The sequence below is a fragment of the Zeus faber genome (assembly GCF_960531495.2).
Source record: "Zeus faber genome assembly, chromosome: 6".
Taxonomy (NCBI): Eukaryota; Metazoa; Chordata; class Actinopteri; order Zeiformes; family Zeidae; genus Zeus; species Zeus faber.
Window position 1 is genome coordinate 20,809,908 of NC_137201.1, and position 14,632 is coordinate 20,824,539.

At 44.5% G+C, this 14,632-nt stretch overlaps 1 protein-coding gene across 1 annotated transcript in view; it reads left to right on the plus strand.

Annotated features, from left to right (window-relative positions):
• Window positions 1-14,632, plus strand: part of reln (reelin) — a gene marked incomplete at its 5' end in the record, with an annotated part of 118,522 nt that overhangs the window by 86,878 nt on the left and 17,012 nt on the right. The window contains 21 exons of the mRNA XM_080001851.1: window positions 425-617; window positions 1,361-1,473; window positions 2,381-2,518; window positions 2,763-2,949; window positions 3,064-3,269; window positions 3,558-3,729; window positions 4,217-4,423; window positions 4,903-5,138; window positions 5,417-5,574; window positions 6,136-6,343; window positions 6,615-6,691; window positions 7,889-8,047; window positions 8,635-8,829; window positions 10,737-11,010; window positions 11,490-11,630; window positions 11,822-11,999; window positions 12,306-12,390; window positions 12,521-12,703; window positions 13,077-13,245; window positions 13,679-13,784; window positions 14,306-14,532. Of these exons, the coding sequence (XP_079857977.1) occupies window positions 425-617; window positions 1,361-1,473; window positions 2,381-2,518; window positions 2,763-2,949; window positions 3,064-3,269; window positions 3,558-3,729; window positions 4,217-4,423; window positions 4,903-5,138; window positions 5,417-5,574; window positions 6,136-6,343; window positions 6,615-6,691; window positions 7,889-8,047; window positions 8,635-8,829; window positions 10,737-11,010; window positions 11,490-11,630; window positions 11,822-11,999; window positions 12,306-12,390; window positions 12,521-12,703; window positions 13,077-13,245; window positions 13,679-13,784; window positions 14,306-14,532 (3,612 nt within the window). The remainder of the gene's footprint in view (window positions 1-424; window positions 618-1,360; window positions 1,474-2,380; window positions 2,519-2,762; window positions 2,950-3,063; window positions 3,270-3,557; window positions 3,730-4,216; window positions 4,424-4,902; window positions 5,139-5,416; window positions 5,575-6,135; window positions 6,344-6,614; window positions 6,692-7,888; window positions 8,048-8,634; window positions 8,830-10,736; window positions 11,011-11,489; window positions 11,631-11,821; window positions 12,000-12,305; window positions 12,391-12,520; window positions 12,704-13,076; window positions 13,246-13,678; window positions 13,785-14,305; window positions 14,533-14,632) is intronic.

Genomic DNA, 14,632 nt, shown 5'->3' on the forward strand with positions numbered 1-14,632 from the left:
GACGAAGTAAACATCGACATTGAAACCCCTTAAATGTACCCTAAAATGTATAGACTTTGTATTTCCATTAATATGTTTCTGAGGTTTTCTGAAGCAGAATCTAGTGGCCATCAGCTGAACTGCAATTTAAGGCACTTCAGGCTTTGAACTTTTTTTATGTTTAACTTTTGGAACTCAGTCACCTCTCCTATAAGCATTTGGTTTTGTTTAAAGAAATCAGCAGATAAATCAATAACTGAAAAAATAGTCTTCTTTAAAATCAGTCATCTTCCAATTATTGTGACTTAAGACTTTTGGGTTTGTATAGCATGGTTTATAATAGCATACATACTGCAAACTTCTGTGATTACCTATTGAGTGCCTAACTCTGACCTTGGTTGGAACTCACACATCTCATGTTTTCTTCCTCCATGTTGACCTTTAGTTTCGCTGGAGAGCCCAGTCCTGGCTCCAGCATCCGGTACGTGGAGACCCAGTCGATGCAGATCGGGGCGTCCTACAGCCTGCAGTTCTCACTGGTGATGGGCTGCGGCCGCGAACCCTCCCCCCACATTGACACCCAGGTCCGCCTGGAGTTCTCCACCAACCACGGCCTCACCTGGCACCTGGTGAAAGAGGTGAGGAGCACTGAACCATTCCCCCCCTCAGCTACCTGCCATTCGTTAATCTGACCCGAGCCATCGAGGAAAGTTGAGGGAAAACTTGTTGAAGTCACCAGTAAGGGAGGCAAGGAAGCCTATCATTTATTCATGATCATGAATATTGATTTGGCCATTATCGCCTCAGTAATAATGTGTAAATAATTAGAGTCTTTAAATGTGGCACTTTGTTTCAGATGAGGAATTATCGCAATTACGGTACGTTTTTATCATCCCGGCATTAGAAAACTACAGGGTAATACTTGAATCAGCAAGAAGATTATCTTCCTATAATTCAACAAAGATTTTCTGTGATGACAATTGGCTCATAAATATTCATAAGGCACCCAAGTACCCGTCAAGATTTTTATTGCCTTTGGAATTGAATAGGTCGTAATGAATCCTCGTTAAATGTTTTCTCTTCTTTGTTCTCATATGCGCATAGAAATTCATATTTTTGTACAAAAAGTAGAGTGTGGTTCAATTTATGGAAATACTAAATATATATAAACTCAGTAAGTGTACTTTAAATATTTGTATGCCCTTTGGCAAAGTTAAAATATTATTTTAAGTATAAATAAAGTTCTATATTCTAAAGAACTACATTTAAACAGTCAAAAAAATCAACTTTAATCTTCTTGTGTGTTATGGTGTATCCAACACAAATCGTGCACGGAAAGTATCATGAGGGGTGTTGTAAAAGCCCTCCGTCCTCTACGTAGGCCTGCCTGCCAGGGATGCCGAGCTGCTCTGAGTTCACGGCCCCCAGCGTGTACCACCCCTCCGAGTTCAAGGACTGGAGACGCATCACTCTGCCGCTGCCTCAGAAGACATGGTGAGCGACACACCGCCCGCCAAAGTGATGTGCCTCACAAATGGCTTCCATCAGATTGGGTTTTATCCTCCTCCTTTTATACAGACAAATAGGATGCACTGAACGTACACAAACATAATGAGATACAGATGAGATGCACTTTATCAAATGCCATCCATAGAAACTGAGGTTAAACAGGTTAGACAGCTTGGACAATTTCCTCCCTATATCAATTTGGGTGACGTTCATGGAATGTCTTCTATGCCGCTGTATTTTGTGGCACGGTTAAACATACACACGTACTTCTTATTAAAACAATCTTTAGCCCTCACCTCAGAGGGCACGGTCACCTCCGCCCGACTCCCTGACCTCTTAATGGCTCTTGAATGAAGGTGTTCTGAACTCATTCCATGTGCGATGGGAGGCCATGGCAGTAAACCCTGATGAGACCTTCCAGGTCACCGCGGGTCACTGAAACCACAACCTGGGGCACCACCCAGTAAAATAACCCCCACACACACACACACACACACACACACATACACACACATTCTGTTATTCATCATTCAGATTTTAACTGCATGTCCACACTCTTGGAGGCTCAGCTCACATGAACTGTCAATACAAACAGCATTGCACTCTGCCGGACACATTTCACACAGCGGACGAACCTACATGTGTAGATTTTACATAACATCTCATTTGGTTTTCAAGTCTATGGTATGTACTGGATGCACTGGATCTTCTTAGACCTGAATCGCATTTTCTCACTTTCTTATGTCCTATTTGCTAGGTGTGTTTAGATTGCCTGTTTTTTATAATGATTATAATTTAAAGTCATAGTCTGTGACTGGGTGTATTCGTGTGTGTGTGTGTGTGTGTGTGTGTGTGTGTGTGCGTGTGCGTGTGTGCGTGTGCGCGCACTCAGGTCGAGTGCCACTCGGTTCCGCTGGATCCAGAACTACTACGGCGAGCAGGACGAGTGGGCACTGGACGACATTTACATCGGCCAGCAGTGTCCTAACATGTGTCACGGACACGGCTGGTGCGACCACGGACACTGCAGGTCAGTCCACACACGTGCACCCAAATCCGTACACACGTACCCAAACCTATAGACATGCATGCACGTGCACAAATGCACACAAACAACACATGCATGACACAATCATACACTACATTTCCAACACCTAACTTTGGTTGAAAAAAACACTTTGTGTCAGTGTAATTGTACTATGACTTCAGTAGAAGGTCTGCGTGTACTTCCTCCTGCGCAGTGTGAGGTGACGCTGAATTCTCTCCTCAAGCAGGTGTGATGACGGCTTCTCTGGCACCGACTGCCAGCCGTCCTCCCCACTCTCCTCTAGTGTGCTGTCCGACTTCGAGTCCCAGGATGCACTGCTGGCCACGTGGCAGGAGGTGATTGGCGGAGAGGTGGTGACCCCCGACATGGGCTGCGGGGTGGTCTCCTCCGGGTCCTCACTCTACTTGAGCAAGGTAGGATGTGATGGACATGATAACCTGATTATCACCATGGAATATGTTGACCTTTGACCTCTAGGCACACATTTATTTTTGCACTCAGACAAAATTATTTATTTTGTCTTTCAGGCTGGGCTGAGGCAGCTGGTGAGCTGGGATTTGGACACAGAGTGGGCGGAGTTCGTGCAGTTCTACCTGCGAGTGGGCGGAGACTGGGCGGAGTGTAACCAGGCCGACAGCCGGGAGGAGGGCGTGCTGCTTCAGTACAGCAACGACGGTGGCATCAGCTGGGGGCTCATCGCCGAGATGTACTTCACCGACTTCACCAAACCTCGGTAGGAGACCTCACATCCCCAGCCCTGCCAACATCTGATCAAACTATTTCCTAGACGAGTGGTTCTCAGGGGTCCTTCAAGAGGTTCCAGGTCTCATTTACCAGACGTTAGCGCCGTTGATGACAATAATGACTGACTTCGTCTTCATTTCACTGTTATCACCCCTGCAGTATGAAGACGTATGGAAGTTTATGGAAGTCCATCCGTACCTTCATCATAGAAAACAGGCCATCTTCTGAAATGACTCCCAAGATCAGCAATGACCTCTCTTTCCCCTCTGTCCCATAGCTTCGTGCACTATGAACTCCCGCTGGCCTCCAAGACGCCCTCCACCAGGTTCCGTTGGTGGCAGCCGCTCCACTCAGGGGAGGGCTATGACCAGTGGGCCATCGACGACGTCATCATCCTGTCCGAGCGAGAGAAGCACATCATCCCCATGGCCAACCCCACCCTTCCTCAGGTCAGAGGGGCCGGCGCAATTTAACCTAGAATGATGGATATCATTTCAGAGTGAAGAATTCTATCAGAACTAATCCTCTGCTGCTGTTTACCCAGAGACAGATTAACAACATTTTGAATTTATACCAGTGGTTTTCAACATGGGGTCCACCCTCCTGGGACCAAGAGGGGTCCTTCAAGAGGTTTCAGGAAGTCCCCAGCAAAATGTTCAAGAGTTAAACTTCACCAATTTACACCATTTTACAATAAGGAATGTTTTGATCGTAGTTTCCACTGTTACACCCAAAGCATGGTATAGACGCTAGATCGTATTTAACAATGCAATTATTCTCAGATTGGGCTCCTGTAGACTGAATTAAGTGGCGTCTGTGGCCAAATGGGTATCCAATTGAGGGTGCCTTATATGGAAAATGTTGAGAATCACGGATTTAGACTATGGAATATTCTTATCGTGTTTTGCTTTCTCCCTCCCTTGTTTCCACCTGTAGAACTTCTATGAGAAGCCAGCGTTTGACTATCCTCTGAACCAGATGAGCGTGTGGCTGATGCTGGGGAACGAGGGAATGGAGAGGGAGAGCAACAACAGCTTCTGCGCCCCGACGCCCTCCGCCATGGTGTTCGGACGCTCTGACGGAGACAGGGTGGCCGTGACCCGGGACCTGGCCTTGCGCCCGAGATACACCCTCCAGTTCAAGGTAACCGCAAGGGAAACTGAATTCCTGTGCAAAAAACCCAAATAACATCAGCGTATGTTATCTGTTGCACACGGGATAATGTGCATGTGTCGTTATCAGGAAAATACTGTAACCCCCTTTGGAGTTCAAGTCTTCCACTGTAGTTTCTATGTAATGTCACAAGGTGGCGCCACTAGCTAATGTTTGCAAGAGCATGAAGGCTGAGTGATAGGAGGGACGTGAAGCTAAGAGGCGTTTCTAGTGGGACCTGCTAATTTTCGGTCCCTCTTTCAAGGCAATAGATACCACTTATGAACTCTCGACCACATTCAATCATTCAGTTACCTGGAAATACGTCGACTGTAAAATAACAAATGAAATGAATGGAAAATTGGACAATTTGGCATCTTTCTCTCTCTCTCTCTCTCTCTCTCTCTCTCTCCCTCTCTCTCTCTTGCTCTCTCTCTCTCCCTCTCTCTCTTTCTCTCCTGTCCTCCCAGCTAAACATCGGCTGCGAGGCAGAGTTCAGCGCCTCGGCCCCGGTGCTGCTCCAGTTCTCCCATGACGCGGGTCGGTCCTGGGCCCTGGTGAGGGAGGGCTGCTTCCCCAGCTCTCCGGGGGCCGGAGTCTGCGAGGGCAGCGGGCGCGAGCTCCGGGAGCCCACGGTCTACAACACCGGAGACTACGAGCAGTGGACGCGGGTCACCGTGGTCATCCCACGCAACGTTGCAGCCAGGTAGTTTTTTAAAGAAAAAAAATAGGACGTGTATTAAATCATCAATCGCACTGTGCAAAGTAGATTTATTTTCCTCAACTGATAATCTGCGCATTTTACCAACGTTATCTTCCCAAGGTCTAGTTGGTGAATGGAGCAGTCTACTTAATGTGTTTTTCTGCTTTTCTGCTCTGGCACCAACCTTCTGCAACAGTCTTTATAACGATCCATTACGTATGTTGTACAAGTCTGCATTTATATTATATCATAAATTCTCATTTCCCTTCCTCCTTCTCCAGTAAAACGCGGTTCCGGTGGTTCCAGGAGAGCAGTATCTACCGCGACGCTCCAGCCTTCGCGTTGGACGGCGTCTACATCTCGGAGCCATGTCCCAACCACTGTGGGGGACACGGGGACTGCATCTCTGGAGTCTGCTTCTGTGACATGGGATACACCGGTACGCAGAGACACCAGAGGAGAGGGCCGAACAGACAAAAGACGGACGAGTGGAAATGACACAAGCGAACAACACATCACTGAGAGGAAAAGCAAATTCAATTCAAGAATTCAAAAGCAAAAGAAAAGGGAAACATCAACGACTGAGTCTCAGGGAAAACCAACTCTTTGTTTTGTATGCAGTGCTAAGCTGTCATACATGGTTCGAAGAAACCATGTATGATAGCAGATAAGATTGGATAAAATAGTACCTAATTAATCCCCTGCAGCGGAAATGCAGGCATTACAGAAGCAGAATATAAAGAATATAGAATACAAATATTAGATATAATTATTTAATTTATAGAAATGCAATATACTGTAGCTCCTGGTAATGATGATAATAATACCGAAAATACAGGTTGTATTAAAGTGACCGTGCAAGGATTAGGTGACAATGTGTGAACATACAAAACATTTACACATACACCAATGTTGTATCATATAGGAATCAAACAAATCTGTTTGTTGTGCTTGTTTCGCCGACATCACCTTCAGTCCTCTTTGCCCCCGTGTCCCTCAGTGGAGCAGGACAGCTGCGTGCCCGTGGTGGCCAGTCCCACCGAGCTGACGGAGGGCTTCGAGGGGAAGCTGAGCCCGCTGTGGCATAGCCTGAGCGGGGGCCAGGTGGCTGGGGGCTGCGGCACCATCAGCGAGGGCAAGGCGCTGTACTTCAGCAGCCCTGGACGGAGGGAGGCCCGCACCACGCCCCTAGACACAACTAACACACGGTACGCTGCCGTCACCGGGGCTGAGACCGAGTGCCCGCGCTGAGCACTGCCTCTCGGGTACTTTTGAAGACCCTGTGTGTTTATCAGCAGTTTTATCAGAAAGAGGGGGAGTAAAGAAAGACCAATACAGGTGTTAGTATCTGTGCATCCCCAACTCTTTGTTTTAAACGAAAGAAGAAACTCCCTTAACGCCTGAAGATCGATGAATAGTTGATGAATAGATGAACAATACTCTGCCGCGTGAATAACCTCCGCTGCTTTCTCCTTTCAGCTTGGTCCAGTTCTACATCCGGATCGGATCGAAGAGTCTGGGGCCGACCTGCACGCGGCCTCGCTCACGCAACGAAGGTGAAAAACATGTAGAGTACGGGTGTAACACAACTCAGATATAAGAGTCCACGATTCAAAAAATGAAGTGAGGATAAGAAAGTGTGGTTAGTATACAGAAACCATATAGAGTGTATATATATAGTGTAGAAGGGATAGTTGGTTTTGTTGCCAAGTTAAAAACTGCATATGAAAGTGAGAAGAAATGATCAATATCAACATCAATATAGATGCACACTGAACCATGATTGTGAAGAGCTGCAGGAAGGTCATTTTTTTAAAAGCACTTCATGTTGTCCAATCGAACAACAACAAAATTGAATTAAAATCTAACAATATAATGTAATATTAAAAATATAATATAATATGATAGTTTATCCTCAAGGATCTGTCGACATGTTCATTGAGAAACGGAAACTTATTTTTGTCAGCGGTTGCAGGGGAAACGCAATGCAGAATCCACGCAGACCTTTCTCCCACCTGACCCGTGATCCTCACTGTGGCTCTTCAAGTCTTTCCAAATTGCAGCCTGTATAGTGCAGAGAACCCACATCCCGGCTCCACCTCAATGTCAGACCCGATTAGACCGTCCCCGTCTCCCCCTCGCAGCTCGCTGCTTTGATCAGCCACAAGGTCGTGTGATCCACAGCGAGCCGCGGAGCCTCCGTCCTGCTCCCCCTCGCAGGCAATCAAAGCTCTGCGCTCTCGCTCGGCACTCAGCCGGAATAACATGTCTGCGATAATTAGACACTCAGAGGGACTCAGGAAGACTCCCTTCCATTCTATTCTATTCCATCCCATTCTGTTATTTTGCCGATAATTGTCGGCTGGCTGTACATTATCCCGCTTATTACACGGCTACTTTTACTAAATAAATGAATATATTGGCAGAGAATAATTTGACTTGAAATTATATTATAGCCTGTATGCCTAGTTTAAGAGCTGTTATTAATGTACTATAAAATTGGCCTTCTCCATTAATCACTAAATAAGATGCTGAATGGGACATTGGGGATTTTGATATCTTTGTCCGCGTTGAGCTTTTTAAGTCTTCCATTGTAGTTTCTTTGTGGTGTCATGAGTGTGTTCCATAGAGCAGCATAATAACGTGTCATATTATATTCTATACTTTTCTACTCTATTCTATTCTGTTGACTTCCTCTCTTCTACAACCTGTTATGTATTCCTTTTTGTGTGACGCTGGCTCTCTGTTCCCAGGTGTGATTGTCCAATTCTCCACCAACAACGGCATCCAATGGCAGTTCCTGCGGGAGCTGGATTTCGGGTCCTTCCTGGAGCCGCAGGTTGTGACCATCGAGCTGCCGCCTCCGGCCAAAAGCCCCTACACCGTGTTCCGCTGGTGGCAGCCGCAGCAGGGTGGGGCAAAAACCTTTGAAAGTATAAAAAAAAACACTGACCTTGCATGACCTCGAAATTTAATGAATCATAAATTAGGCTTAATTTTATTTTTTTTTTAAACACAAAATTCAGCATTTATCAACATTGTTTTTTATTTGAAGAAAAATGCCCTATGATGTTTTCTATAGTTTTAATCATAATAATAATAATAATAGTAGAAATAATAATTTATAAGTGCCCTTAAAGAAACCCATGGACACTTCAAATGAAGACAAAAAAAATGTAATAATAAATAATTAAGTTAATTAATAAATCCTCTCCAGAACTCTTGCCCTAATTAATATTCATGAGATAATCTTTGAATGACAGGTACAAACTTGCTCACTTGAAAAAGCTCATGTAAAGCAAATTTAGTGCAACAAGTGGCCGAGGTTTCCTTATTTTATAATGTAATCGAATTGTCTGTGTTTAACGAGTGTAGCTGATGACATCATGAGAATCAGGAAAAAGAGTGTCTGAGAGAAGTGCATGACGTGTAAAGTTTAAGTGATGTGAGAAAACATTGGTGTTCCGATTTAAGACGTGATTTCTTCCATCTTGTGCAGGAAAACACTCGGCCCAGTGGGCGCTGGACGACGTCCTGGTCGGGATGAACGACAGCTCCAGAACCGGTTTCCACGACAAGTTTGGCGACTCCGCCCCGCTCAGACACAACTGGTACCGTATCCAGGGTGGGGAGGTGACGGTGGACTGCCTCTCCCTGGACACAGCGCTGACCTTCAACTCTGAGGCCATCGACAGTGAGTCACACACAGCGCACATGCACAAATGGCGCACACATGTACGTACGGATATCTATGATTTCTAATTGTAACTGTCTGGTTCGGATGACAACAACAACAAACAGCAGCATCAACAAAAATAATAATAAAGGCCTCGAGACAGAGCAGCCCACTGTCCTGGTCAGTACACCCATACACAGGCATACACATTATGTATGCCTGCATACATTTACAACAATGATAATACATAATAATATACAAATCGTCATATATATATATATATATATATATATATATATATATATATATATATATATATATATATATATATATATGGACATCTGTTTCAATACAAGCCAAACTAGTGTCATTTATATATATTACAAAATGTAATGACCATACTTCTTCCATTTTCTACATTATTTAGATATATTTAAAATATATATACAAATTATACTTTTTCTGGAAATTATTTGGTTATACTTCTATGAAAAAAATACAATCTATGAAAATAATTCTGACATTTTCAGTAAATAAAGATGCTACTAACTTTGCCTCTGTTATTTATTGATATCACATGTAAACATACTGAAAACATTATGAGAACAGTGTTTAACTGAAATAAACTTTGAACAAAGAAGAATGTCAACATGATACTGTAGATCTCCATACGTGAAGAAATATACTAAAATAATAATTTTTATATAGTCTCATATAAGTGTATTGTACATGTGCACAAATCATCTAAATAAATAAAATTGCGTTTCGACATGAAAGTATTCCAAGCCTAACAGGCTTGAACAGGATTTGGCCGTGCACGATGCCTGCATTATTAATGAGAATGAACCTGACTCAACATTCTGTTATTTACAAAAGTAGCACGCTGTGACCGTCTTCCCTTTCCTGCTAATATTATATTACGATTGCACCCATCCGTTACGCCGGCCCAGCAGGAGCAATTTGAAAACGCATCCATAAAGATAAAAAAAAAAAACCCTTGGTGTATCTGTGAACACATAAAGTCGGCTGGACGGATTTTCCCTCAGGAACACTGACACGCCTGTATGAAGTACTGCGTGCACACATTTCACGCACAAATCAACAGCGGCATCACACTCCCCACATTTTGCATTTAAATCGACTCGGCTGTGTATTTCTGCTGTGGCAGACAGTTCCAGGTAAAAGTGCTGCAATGTTTTTACTTTGCCCATGCACCGAACCAGCGTATTGTCAAAAAGTAAAAACACAAACAGTTTGCTCTGTTAAGATGGAATCACATTGTGTAAAAATGCAAAAAGCCAAATCTGAATCATGTATGTATATTCAGGTCATGTCCTTCTAATGTTTAACTTATTATTATTGTTATTATTATTATTATTATTATTATCATTATTATTATTATCATTATTATTATTTGTATTTTTTTATATAAAATATTATTATTATTATTATTATTGGGATTATTATTATTATTTAGCAATAAATGATCAAAAATAGATACTGTTTTAGTTAAAGGGAACATCCAGGTTTTATTATTATTATAATGTTCCTGTTTTGATTCCCAATAGTTATTTATTCTTCAAAGGTCAAATTGTATTCCGATGCAGATGTTTAATAGAACAATTATGTGTGGCTCCAATGAAGTTCAAAAGTTTATATTATATGTATACTATACTGTATTTTATATATATATATATATATATATATATATATATATATATACTGAGGCATCCTGATGGCCTGTCTCTCTCTACAATTCAAATAAAAAGGAAAAACACAGCCCAAAAAGAAAATATACAAATTTAGGAAATATATACAAAAATAAATTCCAAAAATGTCAAATTTGGGGCGGAGTGGGCCTATTTGCCGTCAAAAGCTTGAAGGAGCCCTTTGTAGCTTTGAACCGCTTTCTTGTCTTTTTGTAGAGAAGCCCCGCTATGCAGAGAGCTGGGACTTTGAGGTGTCGGGCTCGTCCTTCCTGCAGTTTGAGCTGAGCATGGGCTGCAGTAAGTCCACCTCCTTCTCACACGGCGTGCGCCTGGAGTTCTCCACAGACTGCGGCCGCCACTGGAGCCTCATCACGCCCGAGTGCGTGCCCCCGGCAATCGGCTGCGCCGGCTACACCCAGAGCTCCATCTACACCTCCACCCAGTACAAGCACTGGAGGAGGATCACTGTGTACCTGCCCAGTGCCGCTAAGTGAGTCAGTCCGTGGCTGGAAGGATCTTTAGTGTGTGTCGAAAGTTCATCCATGTCAATGTATTTCTGTTTGTCTGGACTTCTCGTCATGTATAAAAGGGCGGAAAACCAAATATTTGGTTTGATTGGTGCTTTGATCGGTAATTAACTAAGAATACAGATCAATGAAGCCTCATACATAAGGCATTGGTGATGATGGTGCTTACATATCGGGGTGATGGATCAATGCATTGTTCAACTGCTTTGTGTGTCCTTCGCTCTGGCACTCATCAAAGTAAATTACAGAATAGTGAATTTATTCTTCTTGTTAAAATGATCTCCCTGTGGAATTTAAAAATGGCATTTAACAGCGAAACAATGCCAGAAACAACAGCTCTCCGCCAAGCTCTGCAATAAATGTTTTTTAATCCATTATTTTTTGGGCTACGACGGACCCTGACCCTCTGTCTGTGACTCCCTCGGCTTGTCTCCCGGCGCAGCTCTCCGAGGACCCGGTTCCGCTGGATCCAGACCCACTTCACACCGGGGGCCGAGGGATGGGCCCTGGACAATGTGCTTCTCGCCCCCGGGTGTCCCTGGATGTGCTCCGGCCACGGCCTTTGTGACAACGGAAGATGTGTGTAAGTAAAAAGAAATCTCCTCGATGTGAATTCAATCGGTGTTTGGGGTAAATTGAGACTGTCCCAGAGAAACTGGGATTTCCTTGAGAAGCCGTGACGTCTCCTTGACCTGAATCAGCATCATTTAAACATAATGCTTCGCTCTTTGTTTTACGTTGAAGACAAGCGCTGCTCTGCCCCCCTCCCCCCAGGTGTGATAAGGGTTACGGGGGGACGCACTGCGTGCCCTTGTCCCCTCTTCCCTCCGTCCTGAGAGACGACTTCAACGAGAACCTGCAGCAGGAGACATGGCCGGAGGTGTACGGAGCTGAGAGGGGGACGCTGAGCGGGGAGCCGCTCAAGTCGGGCACCGCCCTGATCTTCAAAGGGGTGAGGAGCGAAAAATACAACTTCATAAAATGTTAGTCATTCGACTTCCTGTAATGCACACATGACTATATTTTCAGTCTTTATGGCATTAAAACTACGTTGTGTCAGGAGGCAAGACTGTGTTCCAGAAATTTTCCGCCCATCCGTACAAATACGTTTGGATATGTGTGCAAGGCATAATGAAAAATAAAGATCCACCAAAAGGTTGTGAGCTGAGTGGAGCTGGCAACCGCAGAGAACAGAAGAGAAGGGATTTCCATTTGTTTGTTAAAATTTGTCTGCTCAAACAAAACTTTACGTTTGTAGGACGGCCTGCGTATGCTGGTGTCACAGGATTTGGACTGCAGCAGCACTCTCTACATCCAGTTCTCCTTCAAGTTCATCACTAAAGGTACGTTCATTTGTAAAGTCATTGTACTGTTTATATTTTTTTTTTTTGGTAATAAACTCATTCTGGTGAGGTGTTTCCGGGGGCGGGGGGGATTATGTGCTAATCGTTGCTCTCTCGTGGGGTTCAACAGGGGTCCCCGAGCGCTCCCATTCCGTGCTGCTGCAGTACTCTGTGAACGGAGGCATCAGCTGGCTGCTGCTGGATGAGTTTTACTTTCCGACGTCCACGGACACTCTGTTCCTCCATCTGCCGCTGCCCGCCAGCGCCCAGACCAACGCCACGCGCTTCAGGCTCTGGCAGCCCTACAACAGCGGTTAGTACACGGAGGCTGTGAAGCTGAATCCGCCAAAATGCGTGCAGTCTCTCAATGTGTTTTGATGTGGGAAATTTTGGAATTTCACACCAATAGCTTTTTCAGTGCAATATATGCAATTGTTGTGATTTTAAATCATTGCTAAGTTTGCATAGAGTTCTACCCCAGTGAACTTTGACTTTGAAGGTTATTTTAAGGGATATTCCCAGGGCCCGACAGTCCCCTAATTTTTTTGCAAGCTGAAGACAGCCCACGTTCCCTAAATCCTCACATGCATTTAAAAACATTTGCAATTCCACAAAAGCTCCTAGCCTAGAAATAGCTTAAGACTTGTGTGTGTGACTGTCTTTTGCTCTCTCCCGGCATGCTGCAGGTAAAAAGGAGGAGGTGTGGGTGATCGATGACCTCATCATCGACGGCAGCTCCATACACAACTCCCCGGTGGTGGTCGACAGCTTCGAGGAAGGACCCAACGAGTCCAACTGGCTCTTCTACCCCGGGGGCAACACCGGCCTCTACTGCCCCTATCAGAAGGCCGGCCTGTGAGTGACACAGCAGAAACGTGGATAGAGACGCTTATGTTTAAGATGGAGACTGAAGAGGTCAAAGGTTGTGAAGTTTAGATGGTTAAGTATAGGTGTGGTTAAGGTCAGGGTAACCATATGGAGAGGGGGTTAACAAAGCAAAATGCATCCATATACCATAGATTGAGGGAGTCTCCAGCGTGCTGATACGTCGATGCTAAGTTGAGTATTAAGGTGATATTTAAGCACATTGACATTGACGTATCCATTGTAAGACTCAACTTGAGTTTTAACTTTGAAGTAAAGTTCCCTTATGTAAACAACAGTTTACTTTAAATGATGTCTACTTTACAGTGGGGCTGGAAAATGTAAAAACAGGTCGGTGTACTCAACAACCTTGTGTGTGTGTGTGTTTGTGTGTGTGTGTGTGTGTGCGTGTGCGTGCGCGCAGGGAGGAGGATGAGTCAGCCATGGTGTTTGTCTCCAGCGAGCTCGGGGAGCACTCCATCACCACCAGGGACATTGACGTCAATGAGAACACCATCATCCAGTTTGAGGTGTTTACAGCCAACGCTGAATTAACTGAGATGTTTATGTTTGTGTGCCCACTCAATTCAGTCCAATGGGAACACTGGAAATATGAGAACACGGGAAATGTGATTTGCAGCCGGTGTTTAAAACACGCATGAAAAACGCATGACAGCATTAACCGCCCGTGAACAATAGTCATCTGAACTAATCATTGTTAGATAAGAGTCGATGTCTTTGACAAGAATAGACAAATCAGTCCAATTCAAAATGTCACCCTCATGTGAAATGTTTTTAAGTTTATATTATGCAGTTACGGACGGAATCCATGATGACGTCGCAGACGAAAATCAAATCCCTGGAATGGAAAATAACAGATTTACATAATACTATATCACATTGAGTCCATTATTAAAAACCAATAAAATAAATAATAAAGAAACATGAAAGTGCTTTACATTAAAAGAAGGATAATCGCGCTGACGGATTCCAAATGTCGCAGCATCTCCCTTTAATTCACGTTGTGTTCTGTGTTTCTTCCTCCGTCCAGATCAATGTGGGCTGCACCGTGGACAGTTCCTCCGCCAACCCGGTGCGTCTGGAGTTCTCCCGTGACTTTGGGGCCACGTGGCACCTGCTGGTGCCGCTGTGCGCCGGCGGGCCGCAGCCCTCGTCCCTCTGCTCCACCGAGCTCCATCCGGCCAGCATCTACTACCCTGGCACCACCCACGGCTGGAGGAGGGAGGTCATCCACTTTGGCAAGCTGCGACTCTGTGGGTAAGCTACCTATCTATCTGTCTGTTTGTCTGTCTGTCTGTCTGTCTCTCTGGCTGTCTGTCTGTCTAACTAACTAGCTATCCATCTACAGTATATCTCG